General features: G+C 37.2%; 1 protein-coding gene across 1 annotated transcript in view; it reads left to right on the top strand.

Annotated features, from left to right (window-relative positions):
- The first annotated feature begins 286 nt into the window (after positions 1 to 286).
- Positions 287 to 25,816, top strand: part of DNAH14 (dynein axonemal heavy chain 14) — a 216,070-nt gene continuing 190,540 nt past the window's right edge. Inside the window, 9 exon segments of the mRNA XM_088132171.1 lie at positions 287 to 302; positions 965 to 1,099; positions 4,791 to 4,921; positions 13,538 to 13,702; positions 15,351 to 15,463; positions 18,531 to 18,593; positions 19,604 to 19,742; positions 21,546 to 21,677; positions 24,113 to 24,369. Of these exon segments, the coding sequence (XP_087988297.1) occupies positions 287 to 302; positions 965 to 1,099; positions 4,791 to 4,921; positions 13,538 to 13,702; positions 15,351 to 15,463; positions 18,531 to 18,593; positions 19,604 to 19,742; positions 21,546 to 21,677; positions 24,113 to 24,369 (1,151 nt within the window).

The following is a 25,816-nucleotide window of genomic DNA, read 5'->3' as shown; positions in this document are numbered from 1 at the left end:
GGTAAAAACCACTGCAGCCATCAACACAATCATCCCATGGGCTCTGCCATGCATCCCAGCCCCAATGCCTGGTGACAGAACCAAGTCTTCAAGGCTTTACGAAAGGCCAACAGGGTTGAGGCCAATTTGATTCTGGGGGGGATGATGTTCCTCAGGGCAGGCGTGGGGACAGGAAAGGTTTTTGGGATCCTGCCAGATGGCACTCTTTAATGGGCAAACCCATAACATGACTCCTATGCCAGATTGATGGGGTGTGACACTCAGGGAGAGGTAGATTGCTAAGCCCATGTATGGTTTTATAGGTAACTGCCAGTATCTTGAATTGAGGCTGGAAGCACACTGGCAACTAATACAGCTCATGGAGCAGTGGTGTAATATGCGCCGATTGAGGAGCACACAAAACTGCCCCCACTGCTGCATTTTGAACCACATGAAGCTTCCAAATGCTCTTCAAGGGCAGCCCAATGTAAAGTGCATCAGAGAGTGGACAGTTTTGTCCACAACTACAGAATGGGAGGTGTTTGGAATTATTCTGTCACAAATTTTGTTCTGGATTTGGCTGTTTGGGATTTGTGTTGAGGATTTGTCTCAGGGGGCCATGACATAACAGAAGAACAGCTATTAAAATTGGCGGAAGCAACACTCAGGTTGGAATGAATTGTGCAAGGGCTTCTGAAACAGATTGTAAAACCACTGCTGTAGCTATCTGAGAAACTGCTTATGAAATGGCTTATGGCTCACTTTATACAACAACTGTATCAAACAACTTATTCATAAGCCAGTGGAACAACCTCTGTTTGCAGAAAGATGGTAGTTTTATGCTAAAAGATAATAATATTGGATTCTACCCCATATAATATAGAGAATATTGAATGTAAGATTGATAACAATTTTAGATAACAAATGTCTTCTAGGCTTTGGCTTAGCACAATGGTTATATAATTATATTGGCTTTCTGTTACAGATGATAATGAAAAGACAGACATTCAAACTACTTCAGCACAGTTAAGTTGCCATGCAAGGACTTGCATGAAATTTCAGTCTGGAGGTGGTCACAAACCTTTCAAGGGGAAAATGACTCCTTCATATGATAAAACTGGTATGTACATCAAAAGCCAAATATATCACTTACATTATTGAAGCCAGCAGTGTGTAATTAAAAATATCACCTATGAGAGACACACAGTATTCTAGTTTTTCTCCTTTGCTGTTCAATCACATTTATGTGGTCATAAGTCGAAAACTACTTGATGGTACACAAACAAAAAAATGTTGCACCGTCAGCCAGATGTTTAGACTGGATTTGGCATTTTTATCTATCGAGTCCTTCCCAAGGACCTGGAGTAGGCAGATGTTGTTTGACGGTGTTAAAGGTATCATTGCAGGATGTAAGCTGTTCCAAGTAAAGCTGCCTTTTGCAGTTGACTGGTGGTGATTTTGTCAATGCTGATGGTCTTCAAGTGGTACTCCAGATGTTTTGGAATTGCACCTAAGGTGCCTATTACCATTGGTACTATCTTTGCTTTCTTTTGCCATAGTCGTTCTACTTCTATTTGCAGGTCTTTATATTTTATTTTCTCCAGTTCTTTCTCTTCTATTCTGCTGTCTCCACAGGTATTGCAATGTCCACTATCCAGACTTTTTTGTCTTTCTTATCAACAATTGTTAAGTCAGGATAACAAACTGGATGAGTAGAAATGAAATAAACCAACCTAGGTTAAAAGAAGGCTTCAGTCATCCTCACATTTCTACGTCTTTGTATTTTGTGATTTTCTCCAGTTCTTTCTCTTCTATTCTGCTTTCTCCAGGTGTTGCAATGTCCACTATCCAGACTTTTTTGTCTTTCTTATCAACAATCGTTAACTCTGGGGTGTTATGTGGCAGGTGCTTGTCTGTTTGAATTCTAAAGTCTCAGAGCACTTTAGTTTCTTCATTTTCTATTACTTTGTCTGTTTTGTGGTCCCACCAGTTCTTGCTTGCGGGCAAATGGTATTTCTTGCAGATATTCCAATGCGCCATTGTTGCTACTTTGTCATGCCGTTGTTTGTAGTCAGTCTGTGTGATCTTCTTGCAGCAGCTAACTAGGTGGTCCACTGTTTCTTCAGCTTCTTTGCAGAGGCGGCGTTTGCTGTCTGTTGCTGTCTTCTCCATTCTGGCTTTATATGCATTTGTTCTTAAGACTTGGTCTTGTGCAGCCAGAATTAGCCCTTCTGTCTCTTTCTTCAACTTTCCTGCTCTTAGCCACTGCCAAGTCCTGTTGTTATCTGTTTTGCCTACTAGTTTATTTGTGTGCTGGCCATGTAATGCTTTTCCTTGCCATGTCTCTTTTCTATTCTTCATTTGGTCTTTCTTATAGGCCAGCTTGGTCTCTTTGGTATTCAGTAACCCTTCATGGTGTACTAGCTTCAGTGCATCTTCTTCACTGTCCTTCAGATATTCTTCCAATGCCCTTTTTTCTTCTTCTTCAACTGTCTGGTGTACTTGTAACATTCCACATCCACCTATGCTCTTTGGTAAGTAGAGTCTGTCAACATCACTGTGTGGATGAAGGGCATGGTTTGTTGTCATTATTTTTCTGGTCTTCCTATCCAGGGCTTCTAGTTCTGCTTGAGTTCAGTCCACTGTTCCAGCTGTGTATCTAATGACTGGAATTGCCCAGGTGTTAATTGCCTTGATGGTATTTCCTCCACTGAGTTTGGACGTTAAGATCTTCTTCACTCTCATGCTGTATTCACTACTAACCTTTTTAACTTCAGTGTGATTGATGTTGTCAGCCTGAAGGATGCCAAGGTATTTGTAGTGATCTTCATCCAGACTCTTGATGTTATTTCCATAGGGCATCTTGATTCCTTCAACTCTAGTGCATTCTTTTCAGATATCCTCCTTGTGTGGTTGTTATTATTATTATTTTATCCCAACTTTTTATATATTGGTCAATTCAAGGTGGCAAACATACCTAAACTCCTGTCTCCTGTTTTCCCCACAACAACAACCCTATTATGTGGGCTGGGCTGAGAGAGATTGACTGGCCTAAGTCACCCAGCTGGTTTTCATCCTAAGGTGGGACTAGAACTCACAGTCTCCTGGTTTCTAGCCTGGTGCCTTAACCACTAGATCAAACTGGCTCTATATCAGTTTGATGTAATAGTTAAGGTGCTGGCCTAGAAACCAGGAGACTGGAGTTGTAGTCCCACCATAAGCATGAAAACCGACTGGGTGACTTTGGGCCAGTCACTTTTTCTCAGCCCAGCCACCCGCAGGGTTGTTGTGAGGAAAAAGGAGTATTAGGCATATTTGCTGCCTTAAGTTATTTATAAAAATAATAAAGACAGGATAAAAAGTCTAAAAAAAAACCTGACTCTCTCTGTATAGATATCTAAATGTATGCTGCCTATTTCATATAAGTGCACTTAGAGTTGTAAGAGGATTTTAAAATACACAAAGCCACAATAATAAAATAGTAACCACCTCATGTTGGTCAACCCATCAGCCAGCTCATTATAGATGCTTTCAACATTGTGTTGCACTCTCCTTCCCAAAGACTGTGGAAAGCTCAGTCTTTGTTACTTTCCTGAATGTCCTGAATGTTCCAGGATGAGGGAGATGTGAATGGTCAACATTCTCATTACCTCCTGCAGTGTGCACTCTCAGCCTGCTTGTATTGAGCAGGCATATTCTATCTGGTGTAAATAGTTTCAAAAGTTAACAAGGGCCCAAACCATAAACTTTATAAGCAGTAATCAGCACCTTGAGCTGGGCTGGGAAGCCAACCAGCAACCGCTATGGTGCAGCTCCCACAATACTGGTGAGTGAATGAGCAGTGTACCAATTCTGGTTTCTGAATCATCTTTAAGGCACTCCCATGTAAAGTGAATTGCAGTAGTCTAATTGGTAGATGACAAGGGCATGAGTCACTAACTAGAGTCTTCTGGTCTAGGAAAATTCACAACTGGTGAATCAGCTGAAGCTGGCCAAAGGGTCAGATTATCTGCTGCTTAGCAGGAGCTGGGAGTCCAGGAGATTGTGCACCAGCTCCTTGAGATGGAATGCTGCCCCATCCAGAGCTAAATATTGAATTATCTTGGTACCAGAAGGTTCCTGAATGAATAGAAATTCTGTCTTGCTAGGATTCATTCCAAGTCTGTTTCATCCCTTTCAAATCCTCACAACCTCCAGACATTGGATCAAGACCTCCACCACATCTCCTGAATGACTAAGGATGGAGATATTTTCCTTACGCATAGATAAATAATGGATTACTTCAAAAGTGGCTCATTCTTAATAATTTCACTATGATGATATGCACAAATATATACACTTTGATCTTTAAACATATATCTGAAGACCAGAAATCACCATACCATCTTCCTATATTGACATAACCTAATGGTTACTTTCAGATGTTATGCTAAGTCATGTGATACAACTGAGCCCAACCACTTCACAAATTCATGCAGACTCCCTTACCTCTTCATTATCAGAGCTAGAAGCACTTGTTTCTGCTTTTAGTTAACTGATGCTTTCTGTGTTTTCCAAATAAGGAAAAGAGATTAATACATATTACAATTTTTTAAAAAGAATTATCTTAGAAAACATGTTTTGTTTTGAGGGAGGGATAAGAACATGAACTCTGGAGAAAGCTAGAATCATCTGTGTTGTATGGTAACTTACCATGACATCCTAATTTGTTGAAATAGTTCATCAGTTAACATCCATGGAATTTAAGAATAACTTTAGGGAGTTATGTTAGGGTCATGCTTATATGCTGATTGGTTTATGTTCTGTTCTAGATCCCATTAATGATGATGTGGTCTTACATATTTTGAGACTCAGAGATAAACTTAGGTGGCAGACATCATTACCACCTTGTGAATTTGTTAAATCAGAAGATGTGACTAAATTTCGGAAGATCCCATTACCGGTATTTTTCTTTGTGGCTCATGTCTATTTATTTTATTTATTTAAGACTCAGGCTACTATTTGTATATACATTTGTGTAATTTGATTATACATTTCCATTGACTGTAAGGGTTCTGTATTGTGGTAATTCCATAGATTCCCCCCTCCCCCAAGTTTTCTGGCTATAGGTTTGAATTGTTACGTGCAACTATTGTGGTCAGCATAGAGGAGGATTATTCATTTTGTATCTGGACAACTTTTATGTATTATGTCAACCTTTTTCTCTGATATAGTTTCCTCCAGATATTTTGTACTACAACACTATTTTCTTTATTTTTTTTTGTTACTTCTTACATGTTCTGTACTATCTCTTAAGTCAATATTCTGAAGTAAGTATTGACCATGATGAACAAGAGTGAGGTACCCCACAAATTGCTAACATTCATAAGGATGCTTATAGAAACAATCAAATCATGGAAATTAGAAGCTTGAGGGTAAAACTTAGAAAAGCAGTGCAAAAGTTAAGCCTGCTGAAGGTAACCCCAAATGTATCATGTGACAAGGCAAAAGGCTAGTAGACAGGAAACATGAAATGAGAAGCTGTGATTGGAATCAGTGCTAGCAGAGAGCAGCTACTGTCGCAATATCGTAAATATAGATTAGAGGCGTTAGAAATGTTCATGTAATCTTAAATATGTCAAATATTGCTGATTACTATAAAATATTGTATAAGAAATACCAGAAACAGCAGGTAGAGATCATCATCTAAGGGAAAGGTCAAACCGTGATCACAATGAGCTAGGTTTGTGGTAAAAGAAATATAAAAGACCACTGAACAACAAGGTGGTTGCACAAGCTATGGGAGAGATCTCCTTGTGTCTTTTTTTCTGCGCAGAATAAAGTTTCACTTCAATTTCCACCTTGGTGTGTTGGGCGTTTAGCACACCGGGACTGGACCCAGACTTGGGCTGCGACAACAACCATAATAGGGATAGACTGACTTTTCTAAGAACAAAAGCTACAATTTGCTCTCATGACAAGTTGAAGGCCACAAGTGACATCAGAAGAGTGTTGGTAAAGGGAAGGGGACTGGACTGAGAGTTTTTAAGATTTCACATTTTAAGGGAGGAAATTAGAGCAGAAAGTCTCTGCAAAGCAAATTATTCTCATTTCCACCCCTTAGAAAGCTCCTAATTGCCTCCCAAGTAGCCTGATATCAAACCAATGACATTCAGTAGTAGAACTGCCTATTTTGAATGATGTGATTTTGGACCATTTTAGAGGGCTTGGTTGTTTTAAGGGTGGGAATTGGTGTGGTTTTCCTCTCAGGGGCCTTCAACAACTTTTTCATCATTTTTTCTGAGAAGAAAGCACATCAAAACCAGCTGTTTTGCTGCTGAATTTTGGTGGCACAATCTAGGAGTGCAGGGAGGCTGCATGCAGTGTAAGGGCATTTGGATGTCCACTTCTGCTGTAGAAGAAATAAAGTGAATAAGTTGTATTAATGACATTTTCCCACTGTAGAGGTTGGAGCTATTATGTGTGTCTTTGGAAAATAGTAGATCTGATTCCTGTTCTTATATTGGTAGTCCATTTTAGACTAATAGCAACTAGAATAAAGATTATCCACCTTGATATTTTAAATATAACTATTCTAATTAAATAATCTCATAAAAATGCTGTATCTGTTCCCTTGGGAATGATTAGTATCTAGGACAAACCATTAATTAAAAGTAGTATTTTGTGGATGGGACTTCTTGTGGATAATAACATTGGTTATGTTTCTCAGTAAAATATTAATTTTTTTAAAAAGTGTTAGCAATACATTCTTTTATTTTTTTTCCCTCTAGCGTTACCATTAATAAAAATTAATGAGTGGTATACAAATGGCATTTTTGATTTGGAAAAAGAGAATAAAACTTTTTCTGAAGACACTAATTCAGGAATAAGCTCTGATTCTTCAAGGGAAAGGAATGTTGCTGAATAGGGGACAAGAAGATATATCCCTGAAGAGTTGAAGGAATGCAGCTGCAATGTGTCAAAATATAAAAGCAAAACAACAAAGAGAAGAGATGGTAGATCAGCTCTACAAGCAATAGAAAGTACAGGTTCTTATGAGACCCATGAAATGGAAGGAACATAGATTAAGAAGATAACAGTATAATTTCCAAGACATAAGAACTCCACTAACAATTAACCTGTCTGCTAATCCATGTGGTAACAATAATATCGCCAAGAGCAACTACAGCTGTATCACTGTGGACTTTAAAATTCTAGGAAGGAACCTCAAGAATATGGGGGCTCGTCTACCTTTCCAGATCATGGAAAAAATGGAAACAGAAAAGAGAATATTACAAGTAAACAACTGGTTTCAGAAATGGTATTGCTGAGAAAGATTTTGGCTTCTAGTTATCTCAGTGATGGACTGCTGGCATAAAATGGGTTACATCTCACAAGAGCTAGTGAAATTACATTTGGCAAAAGCCTGATGAGCTTCAGTTCTTTGGAGGTTGGATATGAAAATCCCCAAGTATGAACTTCAGAAAAAGGCTTCTGCATTGCAAAAGGAAGTGAAAGTGTTGTTTTAAGGGGACCTATAATGCAATTATGTAAAACCAAAAAGAACATTTGCTTGTAAAGTTCATGCCTTTTGTTATCTGTAGATAAATGCTCTGGGTATGGGATATAAATAAGATGAACTTGAACTTCTAGTACAGGAAGGGAATTCTCTCTCTCTCTCTCTCTCTCTCTCCATCCATCCATCCATCCATCCATCCATCCATCCATCCATCCATCCATTAGCCTTGATGGGAGACTAGTGGGTTTCCTTGTGCAGTTGGTTGGCCACTGTGAGAACAGGCTGCTGACTACATGGATGGGATCCTCTTCAGCAGGACACTGCTTATATTCTGATGTCCTTATTCAATAATATCATATGTCATATCATATTTGTATAGACTTATGTAAATAAAATTCAAAGTATACTTGGTGGAGTGACTCCCATGATCACAATACATTGGTTGAAGCATATTCAGAAAGAATAGAAACAATAGGAAAAAAAAGGAACTATATTTAACTGTATCCATACCTATTCAGAAATCTGAGGGAATGAATTGGATGATATTGTAGAGGACATGTGGATTAAAATGAATACAATGTTCTGTCAGAAAAAGATCTTAAATCCTTGATTTGACTCTTAACAGACTCTTAACATGGAAAAGTTAGTCAATGAAGTGAAAATAGTAGGAATAATCATCATGTAATGCTGGAATTCTTGATGTTAAAAAGAAAATTAAAGTATAACTGAACATCTCTATTAAACTTTACAAAAATTGATTTTTATACAGAGTAGTTATAAGTAGCATTTCATGGCAGAAGAAACTAATAGGAAAAGGGGCTCAGGATGAAAGCCTTGGGTAAAAAGAGATTCCTAGGACCCAAGAAATGAGACTGTTGCCGCATTTGCCCTCTGGAACAGCATTCCTCCAGAGATTTATATCACCTCACCCTACCTGCTTTTAAACGAGCTTTAAAAACTTGGCTCTAGAATGATCTATTCTGAAAGTGGAGTAGTCCATTTTGGCTCCAGAATATTCCATGATGAAATATTTTGCACAACCTTATAGGACGGCATGCAGAGCTTCTACAGATGACCATTAATGGCATGGAAGCATTTAGATATACTGAACTGCAAATTTGGATATTGTAATGGTATGTGGGAAAGACCTTGGGAGATGGGGCAAAGAGATGCTGCCTAGGGAATGGTCAGATAAGAGACAGCATAGCCAGCAGCTGGATAGTGGGAGGGGCAAGAGGCTCAGAAGGGACCCTCCCTAGTTCCTTGGGCTGTAAAGGAGATGGCAGGAGAATTGTACTTTCAGACTTGCAAGATTCTGTTAATGTAGCTTTACAGTAAAATAGAGTTAGCTTATCTAGTCGTGCTTCCTGTGTGGTCTACCTGGTCAGGCTGACAGATATATTGAACTACATATTTAAGATAGTAGTTTTGTGGGCATGGGCCTCACATATGGAACAAATAGCATCTCTTCCATAAACATACGAACAGTCAAAGAATGCTGACAGGAAAGTTCTGACTAAAGATTCTCCTCCTCCTGGCATCCAACAATAAGTAACAACCAGTAGCTTTGAAACTTAATGGAAAGAAGAATGAGAGATCTGTTGCAGAAAAAGGATACAGGAAGGGGGGAGCAAGCAAGGTTCATGCTCTGCATAAGAATTCTGCAGTTAACATGTGTGATCTTGGCTTCCGAGAAATTGACACTGTCATAAATAACCACACCAATGTTATAAAAATTGACTATTACCATGTGAATGGAGCAATCAACAATTAGTAAGCAAATAAAATACCCCACAGAATTTCTTAGTTCACTAGAAATCAGTATTAACTCCATATTAAATTTTAAAAGAATAGCAATTATAATACTTGTATAAGAAACAAACAGTGGATATTAATGAATAGAACAGCGCTGCAAATACTGTACATGAATGAAACTGAATAGAGTTCAAGTTACTTACAAGGCAAGCAATTACTTCCAGAAAAAGTACTTCCAGCACTTACAGAAAATTTTTTCTCAAAATGGAAAGCCAACCATTTTCTACAAAGCTTGAATTTACAATCAAAATCAAAATCAAGGATAATCAAATAACAATGGATTATATCTGCAAGAACCTGAATATGTAATTAGCAATTAAATGTGAGCATTTCCAGAATTAGGTCATTTGAAAACTTGCCAAAAATTCATTTAAGGAATTTATATTTCATATATAAGTGTGAAATTGGAAAAACTAAGAACAAGGTAGAAAAAATACACAAAGAGATGCCTTGAGAAATCTTTTGTTTGTTCTCCTATACCAAGTGCTGCAGTCAGCCTGGCTACTTAGTTTCATTTACTCTTGATCAAAATGCTTACATTCATGATTCTGAATCCTACATTTTACTTGCTGCCTATCAGTACTGTATTCTGTCCTTTCCTGGCTATCAATTGTTAGATGATGATGATTCTTCAAAATAAGGAGAAAAGGGCTTAGGAAGCATCACTGGCTATATCTAATTTGAGAATAACCAACACTGAGCAGTGTAATGCCAGCTCAGGGAAAGAATTCAGGTTTTCCTGAGATCTTTGGAAGACAAAACAGCATCACAGCCTCCATTTTCATAACAAAAGAGTGAAAATAGATTTTCTTGAAAAAACTCCAAGGCTCTTTAACCTGAATGAGAGACAGCTGGGATGGAGGAGTGACCCCAGAAAAAGGCTGATTATAGATGTTTTTACTGTATATATAATTGCTAAGATCAATGTTGTCATGTTGCAATCCTCAGTTACCTGAATTCTGGAATTTTAGTCTGCTCCTTGGCTATGCTTTTGAAAATTTATCTGGTCTTCTTAATTTGTCACGATATTGGAATTGTTGATTCTTTAACTCCAATTTGGTCTTCCATTCTTGATTTTATGAGATCTAGCATTGATCAGAGACTGTTGTGAGTTTATTTTTCCTCAAAATATGCAGTATGACTTATACTACAGGGCCAAATGGCATAGTTAGCAATAACAAGCCATTTCAGATCTGATATAACATAATTATCCTGAAAGTTGCTTCATCTGCTAAGGAGCAGGTTTTTAAACTGACACCATGTCTTGAAGCACATGTACAAAGATGTACAGTGGTACCTTGGTTCACGAACTTAATTCGTTCTGCGACTCTGGTGGCGAACCGAATTGGTTGTGAACCAAATCAAATTTTCCCATAAGGTTCAATGTAAATATGGTTAATCGTTCTGACCCCTCCGAATTTGGTCGCGACCCGATTTTTGATCGCGTCCCGAATCAAATTTCCCCATAAGGTTCAATGTAATTACGGTTAATCCGTTCTGAACCATATGTTGTTGTTTTTTTAAACCGCAAAAATATTACACAAAGTACAGTACGAAGAGAGAGAAAGCTAACCTTGCTCGATGCAGCTTCTGGCGTGGAGGACAGGAAGGCAGGTGGGGAGGCAGTTACTGCTTGGAGGGAGAGTCCCCCTCCCTACAGGAAGCCGTGACCACGTGTCACGGCAGGGAAAATGGCCACGGATCCTGTTCGTCACCCGATGCGGAGTTCGCGAACGGAGGCAAAATGTTGCGACCAGAGCTGTTCGTGAACCGAATTGTTCGTGAACAGAAGCGTTCGTGAACCGAGGTACCACTGTATTTAGAGAACAGTAGATGAATTTACTTAGTTACTATGCAGTCTATTCCAACTGATAAGCTTTACTGACATACCCTCAAAAAAAACCACATAAAGTATTCAGATAATTTATGTGGGAAATAGAAAAATACAGTACATTCTAATGCTATTAGTTGAGGAAATAGCAGTCAGATTCTAATATGAAAATATTTGTGCAGAATAAAAATAAAATATAGATTAAATTAAACTCAAAATAGATGTAAGCAATATGAATCTCAAATAGTAAAGACAGCATCTAGGCTGGAGCTATTCAAATTGTCTGGCTTCAGGCTATATGGGGATTGTTAGAGAAGATTAAGTTTAGCAAATTGAGTTGCCTAAAAATAGAGGTAGGAGGAAGAAAAAGGTATCAGAGGGGACTTTTGGGAGAAGAGGATGACTTTGGAGACTCTGAATTTTGTCTCTTGCGGTATTTTAACCTGAAAGAGACATAATCATGACTGCAAAAGAAATGGGTAGGGGATCAGTGACATAGTCAAAATAAGGAGGCAAAGTTTTAGGAGCAAACAATCTCCGAACAAATGCTTGAGGCTTTTCTAAAATAGCTGTGATGTGATTCATTGTATTCATTTCTCTTCCAGAAGATATAACTAAAAGAGCATGAGGAAAGAAAGGCAATGATGGAAATCATCATCATAATCATCTATGGCTCTGAATCTTCTCTTTAGTTTATCAGGGAAGGGCTACATTCCCTGGCCTGGCCTGGCCTGGCCTCACCTCTTACCAGTAAAAGAATAAAAGAAAAATGCTGTCTCTCACACATATCTTAGGAAGGTCATTAGAACTGAAATCCTTGTCTATTAAAGCATCTAGGACTCCAGTGCAGGGGAAGCCTTAGTGGGTCATTCTGTACCACTAAAAGGATGTTTTAGCATGCAGTTCTTGGATTATTTTTCCACCCTTCACTGACAGATGACTGAGTTTAGAATTTTAAGCATGTCTTGTATTGCAGTTCTGGATGTTTGAAGGACTCTGCTTTCTGGATTTTCACTACCTGTTTCCTGTATGGAATGTGCTAGTTTGGCTATTCAATAAAAGACAACTAAATAGGCAACACTTTTGGCTTACTAGGAAAAATAGGGATTCCTCCCTGAGGCCACAACTCCTGTTCTCTTGGTGGCTATTGCTCCCTTGGCAATAGCATTTCTGTGTTTTCTCTAGGCCAAAAGAATCTTGACTCTTTCTTTCTGGAAAGGTTCAAAGAAATAGAAAAACTTAAGATACCCTGGCCAACTATACATTTTCTAGGTTGGCTGTCAGCATGAGGTTAGTCCAAACACAGTGTCCAAGCAAAAATGGTTATGCTCTCCCACTTAAGGAATACAATAGCTGGATCACATTTGAGTGGCTTAATTAAAGAAATATTAAAGAACATACTGCTCAAGAAGGAGTGAGAGTGGGAGGAACAACCAAAAGGGAAACTATTAGTTGGGATGTTAACTGGCCCTTCCATGATTAAATTATTAATGGTGGATACTAGATTTATTAAAGCTCAGGTTATTGATTAACCAAATGACCAGGTACCTTCCCTCATGAAATGCTAATAGGTGCTTACAGAGTTTATCCAAACATTTAGATTAATCAAGATTTCACTATATTCTGCATGAGAAATAATTTAGCTTTTCTTTAATTACTGTATCTGATGTTGCTAGAACAGCCAATGTATTACAATATTTCATGATTCCTGTGACTCAGTCAATAACTAGTTGATTGCAGAACCATTACAGAGACAGCAATTATTTTTAAAGCCATCTCAAAATTTTGGTTAAGATCTCTGCTTAACTCAAATAAGGACATTTTTTACAACAAGGTTTCAAATGTTTTTATACACTGTGGAGGAGAATTTGAATTCTGATGGAAATTTTATTTTATTATACTGATAGCTGAATGAGAGGGTACGGTTTGAAACCACTTTCTAAAATTGTTGATAGTGAAGCTTCCACAATGACTAATTCCTTCCTACTTCCTAAGTAGGACTTAAGTATGCTAACAGTCATTTATGGTTTTCATTGATCTTTTATTCATTCTACTTAATAATTATATAGAATCATAACTGGAGCAGACCAATTTCAGGTACTTGAAGAGCACTATCACACTTTGCAGTCATTTTTTCTCAAAGCAAAAACACTTAGCTCTTCCAATTTCACTTTATGATTTCTAGTTACTAATCATCCTAGATGCCATTCTCTGAACCTGTCTTAATTTTTCTGAATATTACCTCTAATATGTAAAAATACATTCTGTTTTACATCAATTCATTTTAAGTATCCTATATAATTTAACAAAATGAATAACTGAATATAATTATATAATTTATAAATGAATAAAATAGTAACTATTTTAATATTTATAAACAATCCACATTTTTACAACTTGATTACTGTTTTCAGGATGATTCATTAAAGAAAGATGATGGAGAGTATGTATATTGTCTTATAAGAAGTAGGGATGACCCTAAAGCAGCCTACAATCCATATGATCTTCAAGTAGTCTCTGCAAATATGGCTAGACAAAGTAAAGAATATTGGACTATTACTGCCTCATATGTATCCAAGGTAACAAATCCCTTTTCACAGTCCAGAAATAGCAAATTACTGTTCCCCAATTATTTCGTTTCCAGGTTTTTTCCTACACTTTTGCAGAAGTGTAAGGTCCTTGTGCAGTAGATGCATGCCTTAGAATCCAATTGGATTAAGGCATTAAATAAGATCAAATAAAATTAAATAAATAAGAACTTTCTCTACATTTTCTGAGGAAAGATATAACAACAAAACAGACAAGCAGATGAAAAATATTAATTCACACTTGTCCTCCTTAGATTTTTTTCAGAAGGATAACTTGTGCAAGTACACAATGGTAAGCACTGTCAGACCAGTTTTGACCTTCTTCCGACTGTGCTTCTGAATTGTAGGTCAAACAGTGAAAAACTGTGGTGTAAACTCTAACAAAGAAAACAGTACAAATGGTAATATTCTGAAAATCTCAACCCTGCTCATTTTACTCCCCCTCCCAACATGAAATATTGGAAGAAACAAGGAAGAGTGGATAAAATCCCCCCACATGTGCCACTGGGGTATCAAGTCCAGTTGAGCTACTGTAATTTTTTTTTCTCAAAAGAGTTTTTCTCAAAAAATGCCAAGTGACCCTACCCCGCCAGCTGTCTTGTAGAGACTGTTAAAGATGGCTGGTCCCCATCTGATGGGGGCATACATAACTGTATACCACTGGGACACTAGGATGATTTTCCTCTCTCTGAAAATTACCTTCAAGAGCAAACATTAAGTATTTTTCAAGGAAAACTGATAATTGTGAACTGATCTTTTTGAATAAAAACTTATGGGTAGGTTTACAGGCAACATAGATGTTTTGTGCACGGTATTCTTTTTTTCTTGTCCTTAATAAGACAACGGTGAGGAATGATAGCTGCATCACTACTTTTGTAATTCACCAGCACCCTCTAAGGGTAAAAATAAAGAAACATTACAGTACAACACAGCAGAACGGATTTCTGTCAGTTGCAGTTTCCTGTTACTGATACCTATTTATCTTTGAGGAGTAGGTAATATTTGAGGGGTTAGTGGTCAAAATTTAGCCTCCCAGACTAGAGGGCTGCAAGAGAAGGGATGGTACTGAATTGTTTCTGATTGGGGGGGGGATGGGGGGGGGGTAAGGATGGTAATGGGAGCAGGAGGCTGCTTGTATCCAAATGGCTTCTGTCCTGAAAAATGGCTTCTTTACAAAGTCAAAATTAAGTTGTTAATTTTTGGTGCTGAATTTTGACAGCATAATTTTGAAGCAGATTTTTTTTCTTTTGTTTTTTGGGTGGTGGTAAAGATGGAAATTGAGGTGGTTTTAGTTGGAGCTCCCAGAGGCTCCAGCTTCTATCCCCACCCTTAATTTTGAAAAGAAAAAAATGTACTGCTGAAAATCAGCCATTTTTCTACCAAATTTGGGTATAAATTTGGCGTGCTGAGATACAGATGGAGCTGTATGTAGTCTTGGGCCACACATTACTCACCCTTGCTTTATACAAATGTTATTGTGGCTTTCATTGGCAGGATTTTTGTGGGAAAGTGCTATAAATCTGTACAAGCAGATTTTACATTATTTTGATGTAAAATATTTTATGATGATGAAATGTAAAATCATAAGTACTGAAATGCAGTTAAATATCTTGAAATTAGCTTTTGCCTCATTTTCTAGTTCACTTCAAAGTGTGGAAAACAAGAAATGGAAATAACTCCAGTAATGGAATGGTTATATGAAAGGCAACTTTATAATGTGTTACATAACATGGATTTATATTTTAATTTCAGGTAAGAGGTATTTATGGAACAAAAGATATGTGTGCAGTTATTTGCTCAAGCTATAGTAGGATATTTTGAATGTTCAGGATGGAACTCTGTAGCATTTTCAACAGCCTACAGTATAGAAATTTTCTATGGAAGTTTATTTCCACATATTCATTCACCTTGCTCATCAATACATATACTACATATGTTATGCATCAGAAGATTATTACCAGCTCAAAGCCCTAGCTTTTGTGCTTTTCTCTCAAAAGCCCTAGCTTTTCTCTCAAAAGCCCTAGCTCAAAAGCCCTAGCTCAAAGCTCTAGCTTTTGTGCTTTTTTTGTGCTTATCAGAAGTGTTCAGCAAAATTTTAATAGTGTTGATAGTTAAATCACATGATAGAAGATTCATAGTCAACAGTATTCAAACGATTCACTGTGGCGGGAATTTTTCCCAGAGGTTTGCTTTCAACAGAACAAAAGTCACAGCCACATTGGGTGGAACCAATTTATAGCACTCTTGTTATTTCAGCATTTGAGATAGGACAAGACAGTCTTCGTATGCACAAATAGCAACACAGCTAGATCCCCCCCAGATATTTGTCCTTGCACCTTAATACAAAGCTAGCTTTCTGCTGAACTGAGCATCTTCATTAAAAGCACATGCAGTGAGACTTAAAAACTAAACTAGATGTTATTTATTTAGCTGAAGGCAGAATATATAGTATTGCTTCCTCCAGTATTATTCTCACAATAACTCCTGTGAGGTAGATGGCTAATAGGTAGTGACTAGTCCAAAGGTACCCAGTAAGTGTGATCAAGTATAGAATTGAATGTGGATCTCCCTGGATCTTAAGCCTTACACTACTCATACCCCAAGATCTCACTGCTGGAAAGAATATGCATCTTGCCAAGAAAACTTCAGGGACTATCCAGGCAATCACCAGGAGTAAACAGTGATTTGAAGGAGTGTGCACATGTCTGTGCGCACAACACACACTTTTATTATATACTTATGTTGTTATTCTTTTGTTTACTTTTTTCATGTTTTCTCCAAATTTATTTTAATTTCAAAGGTTACATACTCTGTGATAATAGTCAATAACTTATATAAGTGTATGTGTGCATTTATTTACATAGCTGTTTATATTCTGCTCACTTCCAAGTCTCAAAGCAGTTTACCACAGGTATAAAAGCACATGTATTGAAACAATCCCTGTGTGGACAATCATATTCCACTATGACAAAGGGCTCATCCATACAGTAGCCTAAATTGCACTACCACCGTGGTTGAACTTTACTGCACCTGGCAATGTAGCTGTCTTCTTACAGGTTTTATTGTGGGGCAATTTCAGGGCTGTGCAAAGAATCAGGAGTGACCTTGAGGGAAACCATTATATAAGCAAAAAGGGTTGAAACATTCCTTAAGTCTCAGGAAACAAGACTGTATTCAGAAAAGAGTCAGGGAGGCTCTTCCCTGATTCATTGGGATAATAGCGGGAGGGGAGGTAAAGCACAATCAGGATTTTGTTATTATAGCCTATCTGATAAATTCTAGTTTTTTCCTGATCTGGTCTACCCTGAAGGACTGACAGGCTGTGCTTTGTGGATTTGGATGTCCTTTCCTTTGTCTTAGTGGTTGGAAAACAACTACCAGTTGCTCTTCTGACTATGTGATGGGTGGGGCCCCTCATACACTTTGCTGGCTAATCAGCCACAATTATATCAGATATATCTGTCAACAGTCCCACCAAGAAAAAAATATCCCCTCATAGATCTTTATCAACCATGAAAGTTATTTCCATGGAAGTCAGTTCAATCAGTGTCCCTATCACAAGTATATAGATGGTCTAAAGCACTTGTTAAGGTTCAAGGGGAGTTTCTCCTTTTGTGCCAGTATCTTGGTTCTATGAAAGAAATGAGGTAAAGCTATACAGAGACAAGGAACATTCATTGTATTTCAGTGGCATTTGCTCATGAGAACTCCAGATAGGTGATTTTTGCCCTTAAGGACAGCTGGAGGCTTATTTACAACATGGGATTCTGCCAAAGGTATCTGGAGGAGGAAACCTGAGCCAAGAAGTAGCAGTGTGCACTATGCTCCCTCATGGGGAACAACAATGGGGGGAAGGGGGACTTTTGCTGGTCAAAGGGTGATAGTGTGATGCTGCTATCTCCATAAGCATACTTTATGACCTGCCAAATGGTGACTGGAAGAAACATGAGATTGGCCTTTCTAGCCATGCCTTCTCCTTCCCCCACCCCAGATGCAAAGTGATCAGAAGTGAATAAGCACTCAGCAGCCTCTCTCAGCATGCATATCAGTTGCTCTTAGTCTACCACTTAACTTCCTTTGTCCATTGAATACTTTTTATTTGGGTTTTTTTTTGTCTGGACATGGAAGAACTACATTTAATTTTCTATGATAACAATATTCCCATGTCCAATGTTCCACCCCCACCCCATAAAAATAAGCTGTGCAAAGCTAGGTGTCTGGTGCCTTTCTCAGCCAAAGTTGGCTAGTGCAGCAATGGGAGTACAGGTGTTACATTGCAAAATTTGTTTTTGTTAGCATTCTGGCCATTGCATTTTGGACCAACTAGTTTTTGAGTTGTCTTCATCTCATGTCTCATGTAGAATGTGTTGCAATAGTCTGTGTGGTGATGAAGACATGAGTTACTGTTGTAGGGTGTATGTTGTGTGTATCTCTCTGTGTGTGACATCTAACAGTTCCAAGGTTGCTCCCAGGTAGAGCATTTCTAGTTTCATTTGCATATTCTTACTTATCAGAACAACTTACTCAAGATATCCATTATCCACTGCTGGAGATGTAAGTACTCCATATTTTTGGCTCATATTCTGTTAAAATAATTATTAAGTTTTAGTCACATGAGATTATGTTGAAAATTTAATGGTCGTTGATAGTTATATACATTAAATTACATATCAGTGGCTCAATAATCCTTGAATATACAATCAAGTCTGTTTCTGTCTTTTTCAAAAAATATTTCTCTTCTCTTCTCTTCTCTTCTCTTCTCTTCTCTTCTCTTCTCTTCTCTTCTCTTCTCTTCTCTTCTCTTCTCTTCTCTTCTCAGAAAAAAGAAATATTTTATCCAATGGAAAAATAACGTTAAGAGTTCAAAAACAAAGAGAAACCAGTAAGTATGCAGACTAGATATTAGTATTGAGTGGGTTGAGTACCCTTCTTCAGCTGGGATGCACATTTTAAAAATTAACAAGTGTAAGACAACGCAAGACAGAACAGGAAAAACCAAATGCATAGCTACCGTATTGAGGATACATGGCTTGATAATTGTGCATATGTTGATATAAGAGTTTTAGATCCCTAATATGAACATGAGTAAACAGTGTAATGTATCAGTTTAAAAGGCCAATGAAGTAGAGGCCTGCTCCATGAGAGGTAGTAGTTCCATTGTACTCTGCACTGGTGAGACTACATTTGAAATACTGTGGCCAGTTCTGGGTGCCACACTTTAACTATGGAGACTGTAGAACAAATTCAGAGAAGATCTATAAGCATGATAAGAGACCTGGAACCTAAGTCCTATGAGGTACAATTCAAATTGCTGGGAATGTTTCGTTTGCAAAAGAAAAGACAAGGGAAGATGTGATAGCAATCAACAAATGTTTAAGGGCTGTCACTTATAAGAGAGGTTGGACCTGTTAAACTCTTGAAACTGTGGGCAGGCAAGAACTGGTAGAATTTTCTGATGATAGGAGCTCTTAAACAGTAGAACATTCTGCATTGAAGAAGTGGATGGCCATCTATCAGGGATGGTTAAGTAGATTCCTGCATGTTATATAAAGCTCTTCTAACTAATCCGTTTTGTGATTCAGTGATTTTTAATGTGGTTTCATTGGATGTTGGAAAACTTTTAAAATGATTTCTCAGTTTGATGTGAGGAGGTATTCACACAATGAGTTCACTCTTCCTATCATCCAGGAAAGGCAGGGAGCACAGGATCATTAAAAATTCTATTTTCTTCCTCCACTTTTATTCTGGAAAGCAGCTCAAGTGTTTACATTACAGACAATGACTTTCAAGATGAATCACTGAAGTCCAAGACATATGTGTCTGCCTATATTTATTATCATAAACTGAGAACTTATAGTATTTTAAAAAGTTGATATGTTATTTTGTTTGCAGAATGGTATTGTATAAACAACTATTTTTTGCTGATGAGATATTGCAAAGTTGTTTGCTGTATCTCCATGCCTTGTGTGTGGATGTGAGTAACCCAGAGAAGCCCAGATCATCTGAAAACACAACTATACATTTCATAAAGGTGAGAGCAAATATTTTAAATATCTAGAAAAATAATGTAAATCAACCTAATTATACAACTGTAATAATTACTAATACAGAAATAAGAAAGCCAGTTTGGTGTAGTGGTTAAGGCATCAGGCTAGAAACTGGGAGACTGTGAGTTCTAGTCCCCCATTAGGCACAAAAGCCAGCTGGGTGACTTTGGGCCAGTCACTCTCTCTCAGCCCTAGGAAGCAGGCAATGGCAAACCACTTCCAAAATCTTGCCAAGAAAACTGCAGGGACTTGCCCAAGCAGTCGCCAAGAGTCAACACTGACTTGAAGGCACAAATAAAAAATATATAGAAGTAATGTATTATGAGATCTAAGAAAGATATAACTTGAATGTAATAATGTACTGTTCTTTTTTCTTGTTCTGTTTCTAATCTCCAATATGATTGTGAACTGTTAGTATGAGAAGACAGGTTTTGTTCTGTTCAGTTATTAACTAAATTTTTAGTTTGATTCAGGTTCACGCTAGTCTGTTGGTTCAGTGTATGTGTGCATAGGAACTGGATATATGATCCTAAGAATACTTTAATACTATATGGTTACATACAAGTTTACAGATTGTATGAGAAACTGGAAAACGTTAAAAGAAATTAAATGTCTAAACTTTTCACCTCATGGTTATGTTCTATTATGGAAATATTCATTGTGGCACTCCCACTACAATCCTTATTAGGAAATGACATATACTCAATCAATTGTTAATTATAATCTTTATACTAAAATTAATACTATTTACAAGGTATGACAACCACTCGATTTCTTTCTCCCCCCTCTCTCTGCACACACACACACACACACAGACGCACACATTTGGGCATACCAGATATCTGGAGGCATCAAACTTTGTATTAATGAGTTCCACATCTGAGGTGTCACCAAGTGACTAAGTCTAATGCTAAATAAATTCATACAGATGGACAACACTTTTGGGTTTAGGGCCACATTCAGTGTTATGTAATATCTTAATGGTGCTTGGAAGTAGCATGAGGCAGGCACACACACAGTGCCAAAGAACTCTCCCCTTTTTATCCTGTACCAGCAACATTTCTGAGATAAATGAATATATTGCTTGCCTTTTTTTTTAAAAGTCTTCTCCTTCTCAATTTGCCTCCCTTCCCTTCACTTAAGCCATTGTAGAAGTATTCCCCACCCCCTCCAAATTCCAAATTCACAACACTAAGAAGTAAGTGTGCTTCCATATATTAGAGATATTCTATATGTTGCTTTTATATAAAAACAAATTTGTACCTTTGAACCTTTAAAAGATGTATATATGTATTTATTCCTGGAAATAAACTTTACTTCTCAGAATGGATTAAGAGGTATTGGTGTAGGATTGGGAAAATTCACATTCAAATCCCCATTTAATCACTAAATCACTCTGAGCCAGTCACCTTTTATTTAAATATAATTACAAAGTAAAGATAAACTGGAGGCAGAGAGGGGAAAAACTAACTTGAAAATTTTCTTTCTACTTGCTCCCTGGCTTTAAAAATTTCCCAAATTTTGCATCTCTAGTTTTGACTGCCCATGAATGCAATAAAATATTTACCTTTAGCAGCATGGAAAGATCAATGAGCAGCAAAATTTACTGTTTTTAACTCTGATGTGTTAGTAAATATGTGTGCATGTGTGTGTATCATTCACTTTTTGCATTTTAGTGTCGATGTGCTGACATTTATTCCTGAACAGATGAATGAAAAAAATACATAAAATTTTAATCTGTTTCAGGTAAATTGTAGTTATTGATATATTTTTTCTTTTGTTCTTAGATAAATACATCTTATACATACACATTGGATGAATTTTGTGAGAAACAATATCAACAGAGTCAACATGCTCTATCTCAACTCCAAGCTTTTAAAGATAAAGTAATCAAAGTAATTCAGGCCTGCTTCTTAAAGGTAATTATTAAATTCTTATATTTTTTATTTTTGCATTTTTATCTTGAGTCCATTCGTTCTTGAATATATTTCCAATATACTTAAACAATTTGCTGATATAACAATTTATATCGATAAAACTTTTAATTTTCAGTAAGTATAATACTTATTTTTTTCTAATCTGATAAAGGAAGTAGGTGGTAAATAAGGCATTTTACTTTTATTTGTTCACAACTATCCTATACTCCTTTTAACATTCTTGGCAGACTAATGTATGACTTTGAAGTTAGATGATTACATAAACTATTCAGTATTCAATATTTTCTGCCTCTGAGAATGGGAGGTATTTCTAATGGATTAGTTCTAGCTTTGGTTCTGAAGTAATTAAAAACCCTATTTTTCTGGAGGTAGGAGGTCCACATAAATCTCTGCATGTTTTTCTGTACCACACATCAAAGAAGGGTTTTAATCAAATTGTAGAATAAAAGGATTGGAAGGGACCATAAACATCATCTTGTTCAGCTACCTACCTAGTGCAGGAATCCAGTACTTCAGCATCTGTGACCAATGACCATTAAGCCTCTCTGCATCTCTCTACATCTCCCTTTAATAAAATTAAAAGCAATCATACATATATATAGAAACATATAAAACAAATTTAAAATACAACATTATAACAAGGCCTTGATGGGGCCAGAGGTCACCAGTACTTAGCCCACCAATGTGCATAGTCATTTCTGAAAGAATATAAACCCATAGTCATGCTGGTAAAATGACACATTTCCCACGAGATGTCACACACATATGGGTGATTCTGTTGTAGTAGAGGAATTGTTGAAGCACCTGCTTCCCTTACAGAGTCTTCAACAATAAGATCAGGATCATCTAACAAGATGTTCTGTGTCTCCAACCTATGTTCACTCTGCTCAAGATTTAATTATGAGTTTTCACCTGTTCCGTGTTGCTTGTGTATATGGTGTCTATTTCACTGATACTGCCTCCCATCAGAACATGATATGAACATGGCTGCTCATACTTTTGAGTAACTGCAGTTGACTGCCACCCTTCATCAGTGTACATTCACACATTTCAATGGCTCAAGAAACCTGGATGTGCCATCATACTTTTAATATACACTTGAACTTTTGTCTCCTTCTGATGCTTCTTTTGCATTTGAATAACTTGCATCCTGTGATTAACATATTCTAATCTTGTGAGTCCTGATTAGGTCTCAGTTATATCTGTTAAATAAAATGTGCATACTATTTACATGGCCAATGATATCCCTGTAGTATTTCTCTTTCCCATTCCAGTCCTCTTCCACGGAGCAGCCACAGCAAAACCTGCTAGCTCTTTTAGTAAGAAAACATTGCAACACAAAGTTATATGAAAGGCCTTCAATTTATAAAGATTCTGTTCCCTTCTTATCTGTTAAAAAAATATAGCACAGATCTAAAAGAAGTTTATTTTCACATCTCATTTCATCTCTCCCATTGCTGTTTCCTGAGATTTCTGGAAGTTTGATATGAATTATTAATCTTATCATTAGTCCCTTTCTTTTTAAAAATCCTGGGTATCTCATCTTCAGTTGATATGAGTTCCTGCATATCCCAATATTTTGATCTGTGTGCTGTAATTACATGAGGAGATCTGAAATGTGACAGATCTTCTGCTCTTCAACTTGATGATTTCATGCACAACAGATGACAATACTGTCGTTTTTCCAAGTGAATGGATTGTGAAGTATGATTTCCACCATAACATTCTTTATTTGGCTCTCTTGGTTTGTGGGAGGTTTGTTAGAAGTTCCTGTTTCTTAGAGGTTCTGGATTCTTTTTCAAAGTGAGATTGTTTTTCAGTCAAGGTTTCCCATTTGTCTTCCGTAAGAGTTTTATAGATATGTGGTGTTGTGGTCAAACATAGTCAATTTTTGTCATATTTTGTCATAGTCAAAATTTGTAAAATTTTCACAATTTTAATTGCTCCCTGTATGCTGCCCATACAGCATGAAAGGAAAAATCAAAATTCTTATCTAGTGAGCAGCTGTTCTCCTTTTCAATATTTGTAAGCTGACAGTTTCTATTTCTTAATATTCTGTCTTGGTAGTCAGGCTATAGTAGCAGTTGTTGTTCACCATCACCGCTGTTACTGCCACCCTTCGCTTCTTAGCCATTGTGGTAAGAAATACTTATGTGTGAAATATGGTTTCTTCAGCCCTGCCTCCATGTTCTTGAGGGTGAGATCTAATCAGCTCTGAAGTGCCCTCCTGGCCAAAGAATATAACTCACCTGATAAATATTTCTGTTAAGAAAATAAATTTTAAATGTACTTCCATTCTGTTTTCCTCATTGAAAACAATCCTAATAATGAAAAGTAAGTAATGCAACATGTCTGCTTGATGAAAATACTTTATATACTTATTGCTTTCCCAAATGTATTATTTCATAATGCTGTAGGTGGCAGAAATGAAAGGAACAGAAAACCTTTTTCAGCATTCACTATATGATGACAAAGAGAAACCAAAATACTTTGAGATAGCTGGATGGCGGCACGTTATGGAACGTTTTTCTAAGTTTCTTCAGCTTGTAGATAGAATCTTTCAAGAATTTCTTCGCAGATTGGTAAACAATGCCATAAATACTCTTTTGAAGACATTTAAAGGTTCCAGTAATATGACCATTTCAAAAACGAAGACAAATGAAAGCCTTATGAGGTTAGTTTTGTCTATTTCATGATTAAAATACTGACTCTAAATGTCTTATTTAATAATATTGTTTATAAAATTTCCTGTTAGATTCCTTTATTTTTAAGCTTGGGTTACTTATTATAAAAATTATAAAAGAATTCCTTGGAGTAAATGCTTACTTTGAAGTACAAGTGAGGAGCCAAAAATATCTATGTTTAAATTAAAATTGGTATTCAGCATAATTAAGTAACTGAACAAGAATTTATTACTCCTTTTTGTCTCTGAGTTATACATGCTAGCTTTATTCCTGTACAAAGGAAATACCTATAACTAAGCTAATATTGGTAGGGATGTACTGTATATACCAGCCATCTAATCATACATTAAAAAGGTACGTTGGAGTAGCTTCAGATAAAATATACAGGCTTTACTGCAGTCTTCTCCAGTATTGAGATTTTGACTCCCCAAATTCCCAGCATTAACCAGTTGTCTGGAAAAAGCGTATGTAGATGTCCCTGGGCACCAAGGCAAAGCTAAGGTATTAAGCACTCTCATAACTGCAGCAACTGAGGATGGGTAAAAAAAGGGAGGGGGCCACTCACACACTGCTTCTTTCTTGCTGCTGGTACAGCCTACCCTTATGTCCTCATTCCCTATGAAATATTCCTTCTCCAACTAAGGAAAGAAATATGTGAAAACTGGTGGTGGCATTGGAGGAAAGGGTAGTTTGGCAGCTGCAGCAGCTCTTCCCAATTTGTTCCCTTCTTTCTTCTGCACTGTTCCTTTGTTATAGCTGCTACTGGGGCACCACATTTTTTTTTTAAGATTGAAGGAATGAGACAAGGGTAGCCTGCCTCTCCTATGTGTCCATGGTCAAAGATGGTCATCACCTCTGCCTTCACTATTTGTGAGTCCCTTCTAACTGGGGAATTCTGGGAGTTGTCTGTAAATCTTGAGGGCTCCCAGTTGGGAAATGTGACTCCTGCATATGAGATAAATACTGTATTTTTTGGAGTCCTTGATGTTCTCCGAGCTTGTTTTCTTGCAAATGTTTTGTTTCCTGACATCTTCAGTACTAGAAGGGAGTGGGGTTTGCTCTCTCTTTATATACAGTAGCTTGCCCTGTCGGTGTTGGTGTGAGTGTTGTTTTCTCCTTGGTAGTTCCTTGATTAGGCTGTTGTTTACTATTTGATTGTTTGTCTGAGTTGGTACTTCCTTGATTAGGGTATTATTTACTGCTTGATTGTTTGTCTGGTGTTAATCCTGGTGTTACTCCCTGCTTATCTGGGTGTTGATTGCTGGTGAGGAGGTGTTCTGTTTTTTTTGTTTCCCTTTTTAGCTTTTTATTGTCTCTTCTGAATGGAGTGTAAATGTTGCTTACCTCTATGTGCCTGTTGATGGCTGACTTGTCTGAATACCAAGCTTCTAGGAATTCCTTCATGCTTTTGGATTTAGCTTGGTCTAAGATGCTGAC

This window comes from Python bivittatus, unplaced genomic scaffold (genome assembly GCF_059951505.1).
Source record: "Python bivittatus isolate LINGU-HERP-01145 unplaced genomic scaffold, Pbiv_v1 ctg000020_np1212, whole genome shotgun sequence".
Classification (NCBI taxonomy): domain Eukaryota; kingdom Metazoa; phylum Chordata; class Lepidosauria; order Squamata; family Pythonidae; genus Python; species Python bivittatus.
This window is presented reverse-complemented; position numbering and strand designations above follow the sequence as displayed.